The sequence below is a fragment of the Penicillium chrysogenum genome, assembly GCF_028827035.1.
Source record: "Penicillium chrysogenum strain IBT 35668 chromosome Unknown utg000001l_segment0_segment0, whole genome shotgun sequence".
NCBI lineage: Eukaryota > Fungi > Ascomycota > Eurotiomycetes > Eurotiales > Aspergillaceae > Penicillium > Penicillium chrysogenum.
In genome coordinates, this window is record NW_026622749.1 from 3,110,472 (window position 1) to 3,128,554 (window position 18,083).

An 18,083-nucleotide genomic window follows, 5' to 3' on the forward strand; every position below is an offset into this window, starting at 1 on the left:
TCTGAAGCTCAATACCTCTAACCCCACACATTACCCCATGGGGATGTTGGCAGGTGGGGTTCGCTTACTCCCGAGGTCGTCCAATGGAACCTCACAGCTGCGAGGTAAATCATCTTGAGCTAACTAATGATGCTGGACTATGTATATCCGGGTGATACTGTAGCCTTAGGTCTTGTGGCTAAACTACCACCGGGAAGTTGCTCTTAGGAGACTACTAAGACATGGATAAATATGATCTTCATAGTAAACGCCAGGCCTAAAGGGCCGAGGGGCCCGAGCGGCCTATATGTCTGAGGCCAAGTACTGCCAAGGACGGCCATCTATGTATCGTGGCTGTTTGAGACGCTTACAGGGAGGTCTTGTGACTAGATGCTTTGTTGTATTCCCCAATTTAGCCTATATAGCGTGCTTGGCCATGCTTGGTGACCGTTGTACAGCCTATTCTATTTCTGAAACTTGGTTAATGTCGTATGCAACTTGACCTCACGCGCCGAAGAGTAATATTTAATGTTTGGCTGGGAGGGTGGTGAATGCCATGGGCTAACAAAACTCAGTTCCATCTTCATTTAGTACTTCAGCACTCCAACTATGCCAGACACAGTCAACCCTATCATACCAGGTTACGCGCCAGATCCATCCGTGGTAAAAGTTGGCGACTGGTTTTATCTCATCAACTCCAGCTTTCACTTTTTCCCCGGTCTTCCCATTTACGCCTCTAAAGACCTCATATCATGGCAGCAGATAGGTAAGTCCACTGATCGGGCAGTGAACGAGGGATTTGATTACAGATGCTGACTTGTAACCACAGGAAATGCAATCAACCGTCAAGCCCAGCTCAGCCTAGCAAGATCGGACGCAAACCTCGTTCCGGTGGACAACGGTAAAGTTATGATCGCTAGTGGAGGGTTATACGCACCGACGATCCGTTATCACCAGGGTACATTCTATGTCGTCTGCACCAATGTCATACACTTGCCCGGTGAAGAAAAAGACCTAACGGAGAATTTCATCGTCTCGACCGATAATATCTGGTCGGACATATGGACCAACCCGATCTATTTCGAATTCGATGGCATTGACCCCAGTATATTTTTTGACGACGACGGAAAGACCTACATACAAGGGTCTGCTGCGCCAGGTCCATACACGACGATCAATCTCTTCGAAGTCGACCTCAATACCGGCGCCAAGCTGTCCGAGGAGACAATCATCTGGCGCGGTACCGGCGACATCTATCCGGAAGGACCGCATCTGTATAAGTACAATAACTGGTACTACCTACTCATTGCGGAGGGTGGCACCCATGAAGGACATATGGTGACGATGGCGCGCTCTAGACACGTCTCGGGTCCATACGAGTCATGTCCTAACAACCCGGTCCTGACAGCGCGTGGCACAGTAGAGTATATTCAGTACACCGGTCATTGCGACATCTTCCAGGATGAGAAGAAACAATGGTGGGGGACCTGTATTGGGGCACGCGTTGACGACCAGGGCCGATGCACCATGGGTCGGGAGACCTTTTTGACCAAGGTAGCCTGGGACAATGAATGGTTTACCTTCGAGCAAGTGAAGCTGAATCCCAGCTTCCCGGAAGCCCGGTCGAGTTCAAACCTTACGGCAAAACCTGGCGTCGACCATCTCTACATTCGAGATGCTATCACGGCCAACTACCAGCTCACCGAAGCCTCCGTAACACTGACGGCGTCATTGGTCGATCTGTCACACCCGGAACTTAGCCCGACGTTTATTGGCAAGCGGCAACGAAACTTGCACGGCACGAGCAGCGTGGTCCTTCAAGGGATCGAGGAGTCTTGGGGCTCTGCGAAGATTATGGCTGGACTAGCCTGTTACAAGGAAGAGCACCGCTACGTACGGATTTACTATGATGCTGCGAAACTTGAGGTGGTCTTCGAATTAGTCAACGCCGCGAAGAAGATTGCTAGAACCGAGAAACACGTCCTAGGGGAAGTTCCCCTCTCAGTGACGTTCCGAATGGACTACACGGAGAAAGAATATCGACTGTTGTTCTCTGTGCAGTCCAGCACTGGGCAAGATTGGACGTGCCTGGGAACTGTTGACACATTGGATATGACCAACCCTGATTTTACTGGTCCAGTGATAGGCATCTATGCTCTCGGGGAAATGGAAGGCGTGCAAGTTCAGTTTGAAAGCTTGAACGTTGACTGATTTGCTTGTTCTAATTCGGCATAAGTTTTTGTGTACATGGGGTTCGTTGCTGATGTCGTGGTTCTTGTTGATGTCTGATGGCCTCGTTTGTAGTAGTCCTTCTTCTCTTCTTTTTCCCCGAGTCCTGTTCATACATACAAATACAGTCTATTTGATCTCTCTCCTGCTCGCTTCCAAAGACACCATAGTCACCTTGCATGCGTTATTGCTTTTGTAGACTCATCATCCGTATCACTCCCTTCTCTCCTCATGAAAATGAAAGCGGAATAATACCCCTGTGGTAGCGACGCGAAGTGCTTTCAATTCGACTACCCGAAGGATACGCTCGATGGCTGGCTGAGCGCGATCCGCCAGTGGTGCTAGGAAACAGCTTTGGAAATAGCTTTTTTTCTTGGTTTGAAGCTCAACTGAGGTGTATATTAGACATGGCTCGTATGTAGTAGGTAGATTACTAGTAAGATAGAACATAAAAGAGCTCTTTTAATCAAGGGTATTGATATAGTTGGGCTGACTGTGATTATTTACATTGGTAAGACCAACAAAAGATCCAATCGACTCATCCTAGGCTAACTCTGCAAATGTAGCCACTTTCTGTAAAACCTGTTGCAAAGCCGGACCCGAGTAGCCGAAGTCCAAGTCCTCCTGGTCAATGAAACTCAACTGAAATGGACTATATAGTCTCTTGTCTAGAGACGTTTTTGCAAGTTGGTATTCTGGGATCCTCCGGAAGCTCAGGGGCTTATCCATTTCAAGTACACTATGCAGATTCACACTGTCAAGCTGGTACACACCTCCACCCAACTCGCGGAGAATAGACCGCCAGCCTCCAAACTCGAGTTGCAAAAAGGAAAAAGTCACACGACGAAGAGAATTCTGAATACTGTAAAGGAAGATGGCCAAAGCAGCCGAAGATTCCAATGACATGCGTGAGAAAGTCAATTCTTCAAGTTCCGGCAAGCACCCAACCGATGAAAGCTGGGAGAGAAGTGACGTTGATTCGCACTTGTAGCTGAAAAGTATCGTCAGCTTTTTGAGAGATTTGGCACATTGGATCGTTTTCGCCATCCAATCAATAGTCCCAGACTCGGCATCCGGGATTGCAAGGCTCAGTTCCTTGAGATGGGAAAAGGCCGGGATCCCAAAAGTGGTGATACCAAATTGCATCAGGTTATCCTGGTGGGCTCTGCTTCTGTATTTCATAATGTTGATTGAGAAAGATTCCATCGAAATGTGCTCGGTAGCTATGGCTTCGAGAATAAGGCCAGTGGCTTCGTCAAGGGTGATGCCATCGCCACCGGTTTTCGGTGTTGTATAGGTTGAGTTGCGCAGCTCGAAAGATTGGCAGTTCACTAAGCGTTTCATTACATCGCGCCATGCTTGGATATATGTTCCTTTTGAGGTGGTATCAGGGGATAGCGGTCCCAGGCAACCTTTCGAATTTCTGACGATTTCTAATTTGCGGACACAGGAGCAAAATATTTCATCGTTGGCTGCTTCCTTGACCCGCGAAAGTGACTTTGGTGAAAGGTCGGTCTTTAATGTGTGTACAAAAGTCTGTGCGAAATGATGAAGGCTACTCTGGTACATCGCTCGGCAGGTGAGCCGAAAAGCGCATAGAGCAGGAGACTCGGTAAATTTGGCGATGTCTGCCAGTAGCTCAACTGGGAGGCTGTGAATACCTGACATGTGGGATATGCGGATGCCCATACTGAACTGACAAGTAGTGGATTTGATAAGGAAGAAGTTCGTAGGAAGTGAATGAGATATAGTTGGGTGAAAGATGGTTATATGGAAGAGAATGATAGTTGGAGGATAATGGGAGGTATATAACGATCTAAGCTCCGGTCTTATTTTGGGAACTCGACGGTTTCTTGAGGAAAGGCAGTATAAAAGCGAAACATGGACTAAGGCCGCTGCCTCTTTCGGTATATACGGCATCATAATCACATGGGCCTAACTATATATATATAGCCCCATTACCAAACTATGACATAGGGTAACAATAACACATAGCAGCTGGTCATAAAACAAGGCGGAATAAAAGGGGAAAAAAAAGAGGAGGGTATATTAAGGTATATATAGAGTGATTTGGACAAAGGCTGGGGTTGTCAGGCAGATGTTCAGGGGAAAATAGTATAAAGAAAGCTAGATGAACACAACAATTTCCCTGTTATGATTTAATGCCGATGTGGTAATATAAAGTGATGAATGGAAATTGAACAGCCTTTTTCCCACTGTGAAAGGTCCAGTTGGTGAGGTCAAGATCTGGCTGATCCAGTAGCTGCCAGGTTTCCTTTGCGGTGCGGGTTCGGAGACAGGATATCAGCCCATCAACGAAGATGGTCAGGGGTGCCACGGGTAGAACGAATGTGAAAAAGAGATGGATTGGCGAATCCCAATACCAAACAAGAGTTACAACGAAAGTCCAAAAGAAGACCAATGGCGAGCAAAGACAAGTCCAGAGATCGCGTGATGTGACTTCGAATATGCTGCAGGAAATCGAATTAGCTTATGGAAGAGATGGTATTAACGGAACAATAACTTGCATAAACGAGTCAGCAGTCTCGATTGCACTTTTCAGAATTCCCGCTGCATCTTCATCTCCGAAGTGGTGGAAACAGATATTGAAGATCCGACACTCCTTTCTCGAACTTGCTGCAACTCGAGGAACAGCCCGAGCATCCACCGGGCTTTCGATATATGTGACATTCTGCTGTTTCTTCGATATTCGCTCCCACTCTCCAATATGAGGATAAAGATCGCTCAAGACAAACTGAACAGGGCCCTTGCCTTCGGACTCGAGTTCTTTATTGAGCTCTGATTCGAGGACTGGGGTAGGCCCACCGGCACCGGCGCATATGTCCAGAACTGTGTACGAGGAAAGATCTTCCAGGTGCCCTTTGAACACTGCACATGCCTGCTTCGCAAGGTTTCCATGGCTCCACCCGGGAATTCGGAGATTCCACAGCTGGGTGAGAACCAGTTGCTCGTGCCGGTGAAGCCACGATGGGCACCAAGTTTGGTCGCCAATCTCGAGAAGATGTGACCTAGGCCAAGTGAATAACTGCATTATGTGTGTTTCCAGATATTGGCGAGAAGAGCTGTCTAGTGAAAGAACCCGAGATGGGCTGCTCGTAGGGAAATCGCCCAGTCACGTGCTGTCACACTCTGTGTCCAGGCCACTTTCCAATCAAAAACACACAACGGATTAGCTTGCGTTGATTGCTTGATGTCTCTGGAAGGTCGTGTCCTTGATATTGCATGTGGCGGTATCCAGGGTGACCCGGTTTATTTCCCCCCAAGTCAACAATTCGATCAAAATTTATGACTTCCATCTCCGAGTTGACAAGCTCAAGCAAGTCTTATGACACAGCATATTGAGTGTGTCACCCTTGGACTACACCTGAAGTTCTACACATCCATGGATCAGACATATTGTCTGCATACGAGGCTGCACGGTGGTCACAATCAGAACCCCCACTAGTCCTAATTTGGAACCCAACGCAGTCGAAGGAACATCACTTTGACATCAACAGGGAGCATGAAGGTTATCGTTGTCGGCGGCGGTCTAGGCGGCCTAGCCTGTGCAATTGCTTGTCGTCGCGAAGGTATTGACGTGGAAATTCTCGAGCGGTCCGACCAAGTCCACGAAGTTGGAGCAGGCATCCAGATCCCACCAAATGGCGGTAGGATAATGCGCGACTTTGGCCTACTTCCCCAGCTACTGGAGCAAGGAAGCCAGGTGCAACAAGTAGATTTTCGGAGGTACAAGGATGGTCGTCTTCTGCGATCAATGCCTTTTGGGGACGATATCGCGGAGGAGTTCGGGGTGCCGTGGATGTACGTGACTTAGCCTGGCCCTTGTGCTTACAGACTCTCACCTTGTGCAGAATTATTCATCGGGTGGATTATCATCGCATCCTTCTTGATGAAGCAATCCGACTTGGGGTGGTCCTTCAACTGGGGGCAGAAGTAGAGGATGTTTACACAGAGCAGCCAGCCGTTCTTCTCGCCGATGGGAAATGCATATCGGCAGATGTTGTAATTGGCGCGGACGGTACGTTATATATTTTTTGTCGGCTATATATTCGAGTATCTCTGACAAGGGAAGGCCAAATGTCTACGGTCCGAAAGGCTGTTCTTGGATCTCCTAATTCTCCAGTGCCAACGGGCGACATGGCCTACCGAGCAACCTTTTCACGAGAGCAGCTTGAGGCATTGGGAGATGAAAAAGTAAATGGACTATGTCAGAAAACTGCGGTCACAAGCTGGCTAGGACCGGAGAAGCATACTATTTTCTACCCCCTCCGTGATGGAAAGGAGTTCAATCTTGTTCTCATGCGACCCGATAACTTATCTCTGGACTCTCGTAGAGAGCAGGGGGATATTGAGGAGATGCGAGAGAGCTATGCCAACTGGGATGAAACGTAAGCAGCCCTGGAATAGTCAACTCCAACTGCCCACTGATACGTTTCTCGCCATTCTAGATTGCAAAAGCTGGTTTCTTGCGTGCCATCGGTATACAAATGGAAATTGACACATCTCTCCGAGCTAGAATCGTGGACCAAGGTCGGTATATCACTATGTGCTTCCAATCGCGAACTTGCTAACTAGGACTCACTAGGGATCTGTTGCTTTACTTGGTGATGCCTGCCACCCGACTCTGCCATATCAGGCACAAGGGGCTGCGATGGCCGTCGAAGACGGAGCAGTCATTGGCAAGCTTATTGGCCTATTGCATGTTCATTATCTAGATCCTAGAAACACTGGAAGTGATCCGTCAATCTCGACGCGATCTTCGGCTCGAGACCTCACAGCTGCTGTTTTAGCTCTCTACGAAAAATGCCGGAAAGCACGCACAACTCGAAATGTTCAAGGAGCTGTCATGAATCGGAAGCTTTTTCACATCCCGGATGGCTTTTTGCAAAGGATTCGAGATTTCCTGTTGGGATATGCAGGAGTTACCTGGAAGAGCGATTGGACATGGCTGTCTTCCTTCAGACAGGGGCAAACCCTTGGTTTAAATGTGCTGGAAGACTGCGAAAGGGTCTTTGAGGAGTGGAGATTGACACTTTAAGTGCACATCATGTGGTGATAGATACTAGCTATACGGATGATACTGCGTACCTATCGTCGTAGCTTCAACCGTTTCTTCTAGCAAGATTTAAGATTAGCGAACTATTCCTACTCTGTCAGTATCGACCCAGACACAAAGAAACATCAAAATCCAGGAATCTACAACCCCTCTTACTCCTTCCGTATAACTGTCTTCGAAGATCTCAGGCTATGAAAAGTCTCCAAAATAATTCTAGGTCCAATCAACCTATATATAGGCTCAAACCCAACTCAAAAGCTAAGCCCCCTCGCGCATCCCAACCAAAATACACCCAGCCCCCATCATAGCAGCCCCCAACCACCAAAGCCCGCCAACAGCCTCCTGAAAAACAATCATCCCAAACAGCGCCGTCGCCAAGAAATTCGACGCCGTATTTGTGATGGAGACTTTGACTGTCGAAGGGCCCGCTGTTAGCGCGCGCGTGAAAAGCGCCCACATTATTACGTTGCAGAGGACGTTTAGACCAAGACAGGCCTGTAATAGATATTGTTAGTTATAGCAAAAACAGGGTTGATACACATAGTTGTACATGTACGTTGTAGTAGACGGATAATATTTGGGCTTGGGCTTGGGGAATATGGATAGTCCAGGTATAAAGAGGGAAATGAGCAAACATACCCCTCGAGTGAGCATCTCAATCACAGGTGATGAATCAAGACCGAAGAGGTGGGCGAGGGATTGCGCAAAGGCCGTTGTGTGGTTGTCTGTGGTTCTGTGGAACGTTAACGTTAACGTTACACGCGTATAGCTTGTTGCGTATAGTTTAAAGCTTATACATAGCTTATATATGTATGGGGGGGATTGTTCCTTGAGTTATAGACTGTTCACGTACAATTTCGCGAAAACACCGTTCAATGCAGCGAAGGCGCCGCTCGTGATGGCGAGGATAATCCAGGGGGATGTGGAGGATTGGGGGATTGACTGGGGCGTTGTGGTGGACATGGCTGTTCAGAAATAACTGTATATCCCGTAGTATATCGGACTTTTTTATATGGGATTGCAAGCTATATCCAAGTAGTGTATAACTCAAGGGCTAGGTATCTTGGAGTGACGTTGAAGGAGTTGGCGTGCCAAGACTGATAGTGATCGTGATAAGATAGGCTGATATGGATAATCGCGAAACATCAAGGTCGAGGCACTTGTTTAATTGGAGGTCCAAGTACGATACCAGTATATATGCAACTAATCTCTATCTACCTCTATGGCGACAGCCTCTGAAGCCGCCATTTAGCACCCTCCCCCTCGCCCTCAACACGCACATACCGGAACCGATCATGCAAACGACTCCGCCGTCCCTGCCAGAACTCGACAGACTCCGGCACAAGCCTCACACCACCCCAGAAGGGTGGCAGGGGAATATCCTCAACACCGGCAAACTTCTCCTCCATCTCCTTAACCTTCGACTCTAGCAACGCCCGCCCATCCTCAACATCCGTCAGATCGATATCCGCCGGAACAAGCGAGTCCCCATCAAACGCCCCCCTGCAATTTAGCCACACTCTTCCTCCGCTGATTCGCCTCCAGCTGCGCCGGCTCCGCAGACCACAAGACCTTACTCTGCCAACTTGCCCAACCCCCAATCCGACTCCCGCGCTCGCGCGTCCGCCAATACATCTCGCTCTCCTCACGACTAAGCGGCTCGAGCAAGCCCTCAATACGAACCTGCCGCTCAACAGTCGCCCAGCTGAACGTCAGCGCGCCCCATTTATTCCCAGACCCGATCTCAGACGTCACCGCTGGCTCCGAGTCTGGTTCCGGCATGGCGCCGAGGGTATCGCTCTCGCTGAGCCCGAATACTTGTCCGCCTTTGCCTTCCCGACTACCCCAGTTGCTGTAGACGACCCAGCCGCGCTCGTCGAGTTCTTTTAGGTAGACTACACGCGCGCTGACGCGGCCTGAGGGTAGGGAGGCTGTTGATAGAGTGCATGTTTCTGGGGCGGATGAGGCTGGGAGTCGCGGGTCGTGGAACCAGGTGTTGAATTGGTGAAGTGGGTTTGTGCCGTGGATTTGGGAGACTGTTAGGGGTGGGTTTGCGCCGAATTGGTGTGCGCGCGCGGCGTTCGAGAGGACTTCGGTTTCCGTTGTCGAGTTTGGCGTTGAGGTTGAGGTGCGGAGGGCTTCCGCGGTTTGGTCTATGGCTGCTTGGGCCTGGGGTTCTGGGGTGGGCTCGGTGGAGGTTGGTGCAATGTCGCCTGGTGCGACTTTGGGGGTGGTGTTTTTAGCTTGGGGTTTGGTATGGGGACGGTTTGATCGGATCTGTGTGAAGAGGGATGGCTTGACATGTAGACTAGACTTACAGATTAGTTTCTTCGGACGCCGGTGGGCATCTGCCGGGTGTTCATTTTGGTCCATTTCTGGTTTGCTATTGCTAGGTTGGTTGGTTGAGGAATATCGAAGTTGGCGGGGTTGGCGGGGAAATCGGAGGAATGAGTCAACTGCTGAACGGATGGTGAAAGGCAAACGAGTCTGCATTAAAACAATGAGTGAATGTAATGAGCAAAACCCCAATTGCTGGAGATTTGAAGAGGTAAAAGTCCAAGCTGGAAGCTATAGGAACATAAAATGGATGTTTTGGTTTCAGCGGGAAGTTCCGAGACGTCATGCCATTTCCTCGGAAAATGATATACAAGATTAAGAAGACTAGGAAAAACTAGAGAACATATTATACTCATTCACTTTTTTTCATTTTGAATTTTGCGTCTAAAACGCTGTGTGAGAGTTGAGATGTGTCTATGGACAAAAGATATCACAATGGTATACAGTGCTTCAATGCACGCCCTTTTTGATCGCCAAAATAAACTCCGAACCTTCGCTGGATGCCAAAATATGAATCAAAAACGAAGAATAGATATCCCACCAGGTATATCCAACTGCCGCCCTGCAGACGCCGAACCGGGAATATCCCAACACAGGGATCCAGCCCTGGCAGAGAGATTGTAGGCAAACATTAAATGGGTATCACCTGGTCACAATTATAGTCAAGAGAAATTAGAGAGACGAGGAAGCTCCACCGATGAGATCGACGATCTTGCCAGCCACCGCCGAAGGGTATCCGCGCGACATCATCTCCTGGACAATGGTGGCGGCACTGGCACGATCATCGGCACTCAGGAATGCACGGGTCATCGCTTCGTAGGTGCTGGGCTCTCGCTTCTGAATGCCGATGCTGTCGTAGATGGCCTTGGCCTTGGTCACGTTACCCTCGGCGGCCCAGCCGTGGATCAGCGTGTTGGCGATGTAGGCGGTCATCTCGACCCTGCGTGCTAGCATGTTCTGGACGACCTCCTCGGTGTCGGTGACGCGGCGGTTGGCGACCATTGACTCGAAAAGTGCTTGGTAGAGGCATGGCTGGAGGCGCACACGGTGGTCGGAGATTACGGTGTCGAAGACTTCGCGCGCACCAGCGAGGTCGTGCAGGACGCAGCCCTTGGCGTGCACTAGCGAGGCGTAGTGCACGGCATCCGGTTGGTGGCCTGCGGCCTTCATGGATTCTAGCACGGCTTCGGCGGCGGCCATGTTCACTGGTTCCAAGGAGGCGTGTGCATCAATGAGAAGCTTGTAGGTGTGGAGGGTGGGCTGGATGTTGCGTGTCTGCATGCGCTCGTAGTAGGCCAGGACTTTGCTGATGTCGCGCTTGGTGTTGAGGAAGTACTGGATCATGGAGTTGTAAGGCGCGGGGCGCGGCTTGTAGTTGGGCATGGACTCCATCTCCTCGAACATCTCCTCGGCGAAGCGCTCGTCGCTCACACGGCAGAGAGCATTCACAATGGTTCCGTAGGTAACGCTTGTCGGGCGTACGTTGTTGGCACGCATCTCGGCGAAGTACGCAAGGCAGTCGTCAATACGGCGGGCCTTACCCAGCTTGCCAATTAGCGCGTTGTACAGGAATGAAGTGGGCTCCACGCCTTCAGCGACGGCACGGTGGAACACCTTAAGGGCCTCAGTAGCCTCGTCGAAGGTCTTGGTAGACTCCTTAAGGGTGGTGATGTACAAGCCGAAAGTGTTGGCCGAGGGTGCGGAACCGAGAGTAAGAAGCTCCTGGTGGTATTGAGCAGCCAGCTTGCGGTCGCCGAGGGTGAGGCAAGCAGCAACCATGGCATCGAGAATGGAGACCCAGCCGTATTTGACAACGCTGAAGTTCATATCCAGGGGAACATCAATCCGTGCCATGTTATGAATGTCGTGAGCCAGGGTCATGCGACCAGCCTTGGCCGCGGCGGTAATCAGCTTAGCGTAGGTGATGTAGCGCGGGTGGCGACCAATGCGGCGCATGTTGTTCAGACGAGCCAGAGCGTCATTGAGGTGGGTCTCGGCACGTCCGCTAGTCTTCTCAAGCTCCTCAGCGATGATGGCGGATCCGCGGAAGTCGGTTGCGTGAGCATAAGGATCAAACGATTCGGGAGCCGCAGATGGAGTGGTGATCGAGGTCTCCGCCATAGAGACGGGGCTTTGACGTTCAGATGAAAGGAACATCTGAGAAGGCGAAACGGAGGTCTGGGAGCCAGCCTCCAGATAATCCTGCCACTTCTTCACGACATCAGGGCGACTTACAAAGAGCTTGGCAACAGCCTGGTCGACGAGGCCAGTGGTGTAGAGGTCCAGAGGGAGGGCAGAAGACAGAGCGACATCAAGCATATGTGCAAAGCGAACGGGATGAGCGACATCAAACAGCATGGAACCACTGCTGACCAGCATGCCAGCCTGGACTTGGAGTGCCAGGGTGAGGTCGGCAGCCTTGAGCTGGGAGATACCGATGGGGCCAAGGTTAGCGACAGCGTGCTCAGCCAGAGGAGACACTAGACCACCGTTCTCGAGCATGGACCACAACAGTGTCATAGACGACTGAGGGGAGAGAACCGCGGTCGACTGCATGAGGATGCGACCAAAGAGATGGAGTGACTCGGTAATCTGTTCTCTGATGGGGTTGGCGACGGCAGCGGGTTGATCTTGGGCGGCGCTGCGGATACGCTTAAACATGTGGCGGGCCTGGTGAAGACCTTCCTCGACATTTCCGCTCTTGAGGAGAGCGACCGTGTACATAGCCGTCGGCTGGACCAGATCCGGGGTTGCCTGACCCACCGTGTTCAGCATGATCCACAAGGAACGGGCAGCCGAAACATCGCCCCGGCGGACTTGAAGGGCCATCAGTGAGATCGCTGGGTTCTGTCGTACGTCAGGTGCGGTGGGCAGACTATCGTAAGCCTCAGAAGCGGTGGGGAGATCACCCGCATCGGCCGCAGCAATACAGATGCGAGAAATGGCCTGATTCCGAGTTTCATCATGCAACTGATTTTTGGCTTGCTCCAATGCCTTGCTATAATCTCCCGCGTTGAGCGAGTGTTGCACAAGTGCATCCTCGATAATTACAGCTTCCACTGCAGACCATCGGTCCTGGCGACCTTCGATTACCTCGTCGAACGAAGAACGAATGCGATCAAGGAACTGGATAGCACCCTCTTCTTTACCACAGGAGAGGTAAGCGCGGATCAAAGCCGCGTAGACCTGACCATCCTGGCGCTGAACGATACTGAAGATGCCGCTGTCATCGGAGACAGCGAGCCCTCGATATTCGTTATAACATTCAACGGCGCTCTTGAGATCACCCGTGGAAGCAAATGCGGTGATCATAGATGGGAAGATGGTGGCATGCGGAGTCATCTTCTGTGATTCCATATGGGCGTAAATCCGGATCATATCCTCCACCTTACCTTCCTTGGCACAGGCAATGATAAGGTGACGGTACATCTCAAGCGGGAACACAAGTCGGTCGTGTCGGGCCGTGGCGGTATCAAAGAGCTTGACAGCGATGGACAGGGAAGTATCCTCGGCGAGAAGATCCCGCTCTAGTTCACTTGACTGAAGCATGAACTTGCCAGGCTCTTCCATACCACCGAAGCGAACGCGCTCCTGCTCCAATGCATCCTTGGCCTTGATAATGTCGTGAGCCCGAGTGACCAGAAGCTGAACGAGAGTCTCATAGGTATCTTCATCGGGAATTACCCTTCGACGAAGCATGTCAGAGTAGACATCGAGGGCCTTAGGGATGGCCTGAGCTGCATCAGGGTGAAGACGGATGGCAGCGAGCAGCAGAGCATTATACGCCCCGACAGTCGGAGTAAATCCGTCTCGGAGCAGAGTCTCGAATGCAGCGGGGATTTCAGCAAAGTTCTTCGAGCTGACCAGTTGCACAACGCGATCCGATGCAATCTGGGTGGCCTCAGAGACCCCTTCCGAAACAGCAACCTCCTCGACAGTGGGCTCAACACTCGCTTCTGTCCCCAGCGCAGCCTCCTCGGCCTGTGCCTGCTCCTCCTGGATCTGAATCTCACGTGCCACAGCAGCCTCCACTTGGGCACTAACATCCTCGTTCACGGCAGCCTTGGTAGGGTGAGGGGGAGTTAGATCGGACGCAGCCCGGTCTTCGTTGACGTTGTCGGCCTCCTCCGCTGATGGCTTCCAGCCAATACGGCGCTTGAACTCGAACTGGGTCCAGTCGCTGTCATCACCGGTCTGCTGGGCGTTCTGCCATGCGGCATAATAGGCAGCAAGACCGAGATCTCCATTTCCAGATCCTCCCTGGCTTGTCTTGGCACCAGCACCGGATGAACTGGACGCATTGGAGAAAGCATTCTGCAATTGGGTTGTGCGGGAGTATTTGGCGGGTTGGGCGGCGAGCTGGTTAAAGGGGGTGGTCGACGCGTACGACTGCGACGCGGCGACTACGGACTGAGCGTAGCCATGAGTAAAGGCTTTGGTGAAACTCTGGCGCGCGAGGTGGGTGAATGGCTTGAAAACCATTTATCTGACGGGGAACCTCTTTAGAACAAAGAGGCAATGCTGGGCAAAAAAAAGGTCAGTGTCAATGAATCATTCTCACGTGCTCTGGCAGGGCTTACCTTGCACTCAAGATAATAGCGAAAGTGCAGGTTCATTTGACGACAGCCTGTCGCCAATGAACGCGCAAATGGCAAAATTAAGAGAATAGTATTAGAAGGACCTGTTTGTTGACAGGGCCAGAAATGAGAGTGAGAGAGAATATGGAAGCCTGAAAAAAAAGAACGAGGGGGCTAAAATAATAATATTACATATGGTTTCTGGAAGGAGATGGAGTTTCACAGTGGGCCAGGCTGTTAGGGCCGATCTTCTCCGGAGAATCCTCTTCGGACTCCGCTTGAAAATCTACATACAACATACGTAGCTTTTGCTCCGCCTCATTCCTCTTTACTATGTATGTATGTATCCAACCTTGGAAGTCTTTTAGGGGTTTTGTACTGGTACATGACTGCATTGTATCTGGCGTATCAGATCTTCCCTGTAGCGTGGGGGGTTATCCCATCGGGTCATCTCGAGAATACACCAAGCCCAAGTATCGAGTACTGCCGTACTCCGTACAGCCGTAGTAGGCTGAATACGGAGAGAGTTAAAACGTCAAACAGGTCAGGTGGCTCAATCGAAGTTCTATATGAAAACACCAATCAGCATCCAGCTATTCCGTTGAAACCTTGGAAAAAAGGGGGGTCCCTGGAAGTGAGTCACGTTTTTCTTCCGGTTCTTTCTCTTGTTTTTCCTTTTCTCGGAACTTCTGTCACTTCCCCGTTGACCCTTCGGAATCCCGACTGGCCGACTCGGACTTAACGGAATGGCAGAATAAAAGAATAAAAGTTTGCAGGCGGTCAAGAAGCGAATATGTGCCCTTGATTTGATTTGTAACCTGGAGACCACCTGGCCAACCCGTGGACCCGTGGACCCCCGGGGTTTTGGATTCTCCGGCTTCTGAACAGGGTTTCTGCGCACTTTCCCACATGACATATCGGCTTTGCGGTTTTAATTCGACATGGTCGACAGCAGATCAAGGTGCATTGACTCCTTGTTTGGGTCTGAAAACACCCAAAATCGGACTTCTTCGGCTGTTGGCATCTTATACGGATCTCACACCCGTGACCGAGCACCTACCCTAACCACTAAAATTGAGACTTTGGTCTTGAGTGTGGCTTAGAAGATGTCCAGTTCCCAATGGGGTATTCCCTAGGGTAACACCAGTCCAGTCCTGGTAGACCGATTTTGGGTGATTTTCAGGCTCAAACGACGAGCTAATCTACCTGGTTCTAAACGATTCGTATCTTTGACATGACGCTTATTCTCTATGACAGAGAATCGAAGTATTTGAAAGCAGGTCCCAAAGTCAGTTCACTAATAATAATCGATGAAGAACACCGTGAGTTTGCATGGGTCTGTCCAAGAACATCCTTGTCTCCCCAGGTACTAAGGACGGTATGACGATCCAGGTCGAGCGCCCGATGTATTTGAACATCTGGCCTCATCATCGAAGGGATGCACGAGGCCTCGCTTGTTTTGTCGAAGAGCATGCTAACAGGTAAGATGTGCTTGCCGACGAGAGTTGACGACTCCCATTGATGATGAGCCATTCTCACTAGGACGAAATTATCATAGACACCATTCCAGCCTCTCAACGAATTACAGATATCATGCTTGGTGTAGACTCGTAACACGCAACAGTGCAGACAAACAACAATGACAAGTGCTCCTGCGTGGATTTATATATGTTCCACACACACTTATATCTTCAACGAGTTGAATTTGGGTGCGGTTGGACTGCATCGTGCATTATCTCCCCTCCAATGGTAGTTCGCATCTGCGGGTATTACCTCCCAGTCTCAGCAAGCTTGACTCAAGCCCGTGTTATGGGAGAGCTTCTGCATCGGTAGACGGAGGTTTAGCTCCGTGTTCTGTGCACGTATCCCAGTTCAGATATACATGGGTGCGTCGTTCACCTAGCGCACCTGATACTGATGGGATGTGCATCGCAGGGGATATACAAGGTCAAAGTAAAGCAGCGATGTGGAAGTTAAGCGAGCCTACTAGGGTGTCAGGGATATTGAAAGTAAGTGCATACCTTGACTGAGGCTCTGCGTGTTATAGATCGTTGCTCGCCCTGGCCTGGTATGGCGGACACCTTGGTGTGGCGGGTTGGTCTTTTGGATTGTATTTGTTGTCCATCAAACCGCTAGCCTTGGTGCCTGCCTGCCTCCGTATCATCTGGCGTGCCGTTTTGATCGCCTGTCAATCCAGGTGATGACAATTTTTATCTCTCTCCACGTTTTCCCCTCTCCACTTTTTAGCCTTAGCCACCATCTCACATGTGTGTTATCCACCGGCATTTCTCACTGACATTTCTTTGGCCCTCTTGATTACACATTGTTTTCCACGTCTAGCTTCTTACTTCTTCGCCAATATCAATCCATATTGCACTGTGTATGCACTACGGCATCTCCCATCCAGTACCTCTCCTGACAGTAAATTCCTCTTACTTTTTCGTCTTACCTGCGAGTATAGCCCCCAAACTGAGTCACCTACTCTATGTATATATATGGCGGATAGAACCGCAGAACATAGCCGCTTAGCAGAGCTGCTGTATGTTGTACCTACATGGATATATCCCAAGGCAACCCATAAGGACACCCGGTGCCAATATATAATGCCACTCTACCCCACATCATCAATCGTTTCATGTTATACACCGTAGACTGCTCAGTTAACATAACAGAAATTCTATAACCTACCATATGGTACCAAAGGTGCCAATCTGACGTCAGTGGGTCATATACTGAAACTCCACATGGTCGAACACGACCCGCGGTGTCGATCGATTTCCGTGCCCCAACGTGATCGTCAGGTGGAGAGAGTGAGAGAAGGCGCGGCACACGCCCTACGATACAATTAGCCATTCTTCCATTTTCCATCTTTCTCATTCATACATAGCAGAAAATCTCTCGTTATATCTATGTCGAATATAGGACCGTATTGCACATCACTACAACACACTCAGAGAGCACCAGTGTCGATTCGAACCCAGTCTCGACTTGGACGTTGAAGTTTTTTTGGTGAAAATCAACTAGACAACTCGAACCCGGGGGTCGTAACTATAGTTACATAATGCTATTAGATCAGGTGCTTATGGAATTGGAGTACACTTTCCTGATACATACCTAGGTAGTTCTACCCCAGTCAATATCCCCGCGAAATGACTCAGAGATTGACAACTTTAATGATTCTGAATACGAATCCTAAACCACGGACCAATGAAACCCCTACCTATCGCAGAAGGAGCAAATGCAGCGCTACAACATATATATTACACTTTAGTTGGCTTCCGTAGCCCTGTCTATTTTCTTTATCACCCAATTATGACTGAGCAAGCCATAGGATGCCAACAGTCCTTTGATTTGACGTATCAGGGGATCTACTCTGTGGTAATGTAGGATCCTATTAGCGGGGTACGGCCAGGAAGTGCAGGGTACGTATATCATATGCCAGGAACAAAGTGTGTGCACAACTCGCTCGTAGGCCGTGGGAATCGATAATGGGGCCATTTTCGACGTCATCTGCCAAGAGAAAGCTCACATGTAGTAAAAATATGATTTCTCCAATCTCCTTCAGAAACGTGAAATGCTTATTTGATCTACATATATAGCTTTGACCTGCTCGGTTTTTCTAAAGAGTTTGATTCAGTTCAGTGTACCCCCACTTGGTACTCGTATCGGTTGACTCTGTACTTTATCATCCGCTAGCCATGCATGGCTTGAACTATGACATGAGAGTTGTAAGTGATATTCATTACTCACGCTATGGACCTGCCAAGGCGCATATCCTAACACTTTGTACCTTATGCTACCTCAGCCCTACATAAGGATAACCCAGTATATTTCGGCTGAGCCGGATAGAAGAAATGCTGGAAGAAGTCCACAGGTTCTACCAC

The 18,083-nt window shown here is 50.0% G+C and overlaps 6 protein-coding genes across 6 annotated transcripts; 2 read left to right on the plus strand and 4 right to left on the minus strand.

The window, feature by feature from the left end:
- Positions 1–588: 588 nt before the first annotated feature.
- Positions 589–2,190, plus strand: N7489_001253 (putative xylosidase/arabinosidase; the record flags this gene model as incomplete). Its single annotated transcript, XM_056707008.1, has 2 exons — positions 589–745; positions 809–2,190. 2 exons carry the CDS (start codon positions 589–591, stop codon positions 2,188–2,190), a joined length of 1,539 nt encoding a protein of 512 aa, XP_056571310.1.
- Positions 2,191–2,751: 561 nt separating this feature from the next.
- N7489_001254 (uncharacterized protein) lies at positions 2,752–3,897 on the minus strand (the record flags this gene model as incomplete). Its single annotated transcript, XM_056707009.1, has 1 exon — positions 2,752–3,897. The coding sequence occupies one exon, from the start codon at positions 3,895–3,897 to the stop codon at positions 2,752–2,754; it is 1,146 nt and encodes a 381-aa protein (XP_056571311.1).
- An 802-nt stretch (positions 3,898–4,699) lies between these two features.
- N7489_001255 (uncharacterized protein) lies at positions 4,700–5,260 on the minus strand (the record flags this gene model as incomplete). Its single annotated transcript, XM_056707010.1, has 1 exon — positions 4,700–5,260. One exon carries the CDS (start codon positions 5,258–5,260, stop codon positions 4,700–4,702), a length of 561 nt encoding a protein of 186 aa, XP_056571312.1.
- A 471-nt stretch (positions 5,261–5,731) lies between these two features.
- On the plus strand, positions 5,732–7,267 carry N7489_001256 (putative salicylate hydroxylase; the record flags this gene model as incomplete). The annotated part of the gene is made up of 5 exons (XM_056707011.1): positions 5,732–6,030; positions 6,081–6,247; positions 6,302–6,617; positions 6,678–6,759; positions 6,815–7,267. 5 exons carry the CDS (start codon positions 5,732–5,734, stop codon positions 7,265–7,267), a joined length of 1,317 nt encoding a protein of 438 aa, XP_056571313.1.
- Positions 7,268–7,543: 276 nt separating this feature from the next.
- On the minus strand, positions 7,544–9,992 carry N7489_001257 (pyridoxamine-phosphate oxidase PDX3; the record flags this gene model as incomplete). The annotated part of the gene is given in 7 exon segments (XM_056707012.1): positions 7,544–7,780; positions 7,925–8,018; positions 8,139–8,250; positions 8,541–8,804; positions 8,863–9,853; positions 9,864–9,946; positions 9,983–9,992. The coding sequence occupies 7 exon segments, from the start codon at positions 9,990–9,992 to the stop codon at positions 7,544–7,546; spliced, it is 1,791 nt and encodes a 596-aa protein (XP_056571314.1).
- A 302-nt stretch (positions 9,993–10,294) lies between these two features.
- On the minus strand, positions 10,295–14,104 carry N7489_001258 (pentatricopeptide repeat protein; the record flags this gene model as incomplete). Its single annotated transcript, XM_056707013.1, has 1 exon — positions 10,295–14,104. The coding sequence occupies one exon, from the start codon at positions 14,102–14,104 to the stop codon at positions 10,295–10,297; it is 3,810 nt and encodes a 1,269-aa protein (XP_056571315.1).
- Between the last annotated feature and the right edge of the window lie 3,979 nt (positions 14,105–18,083).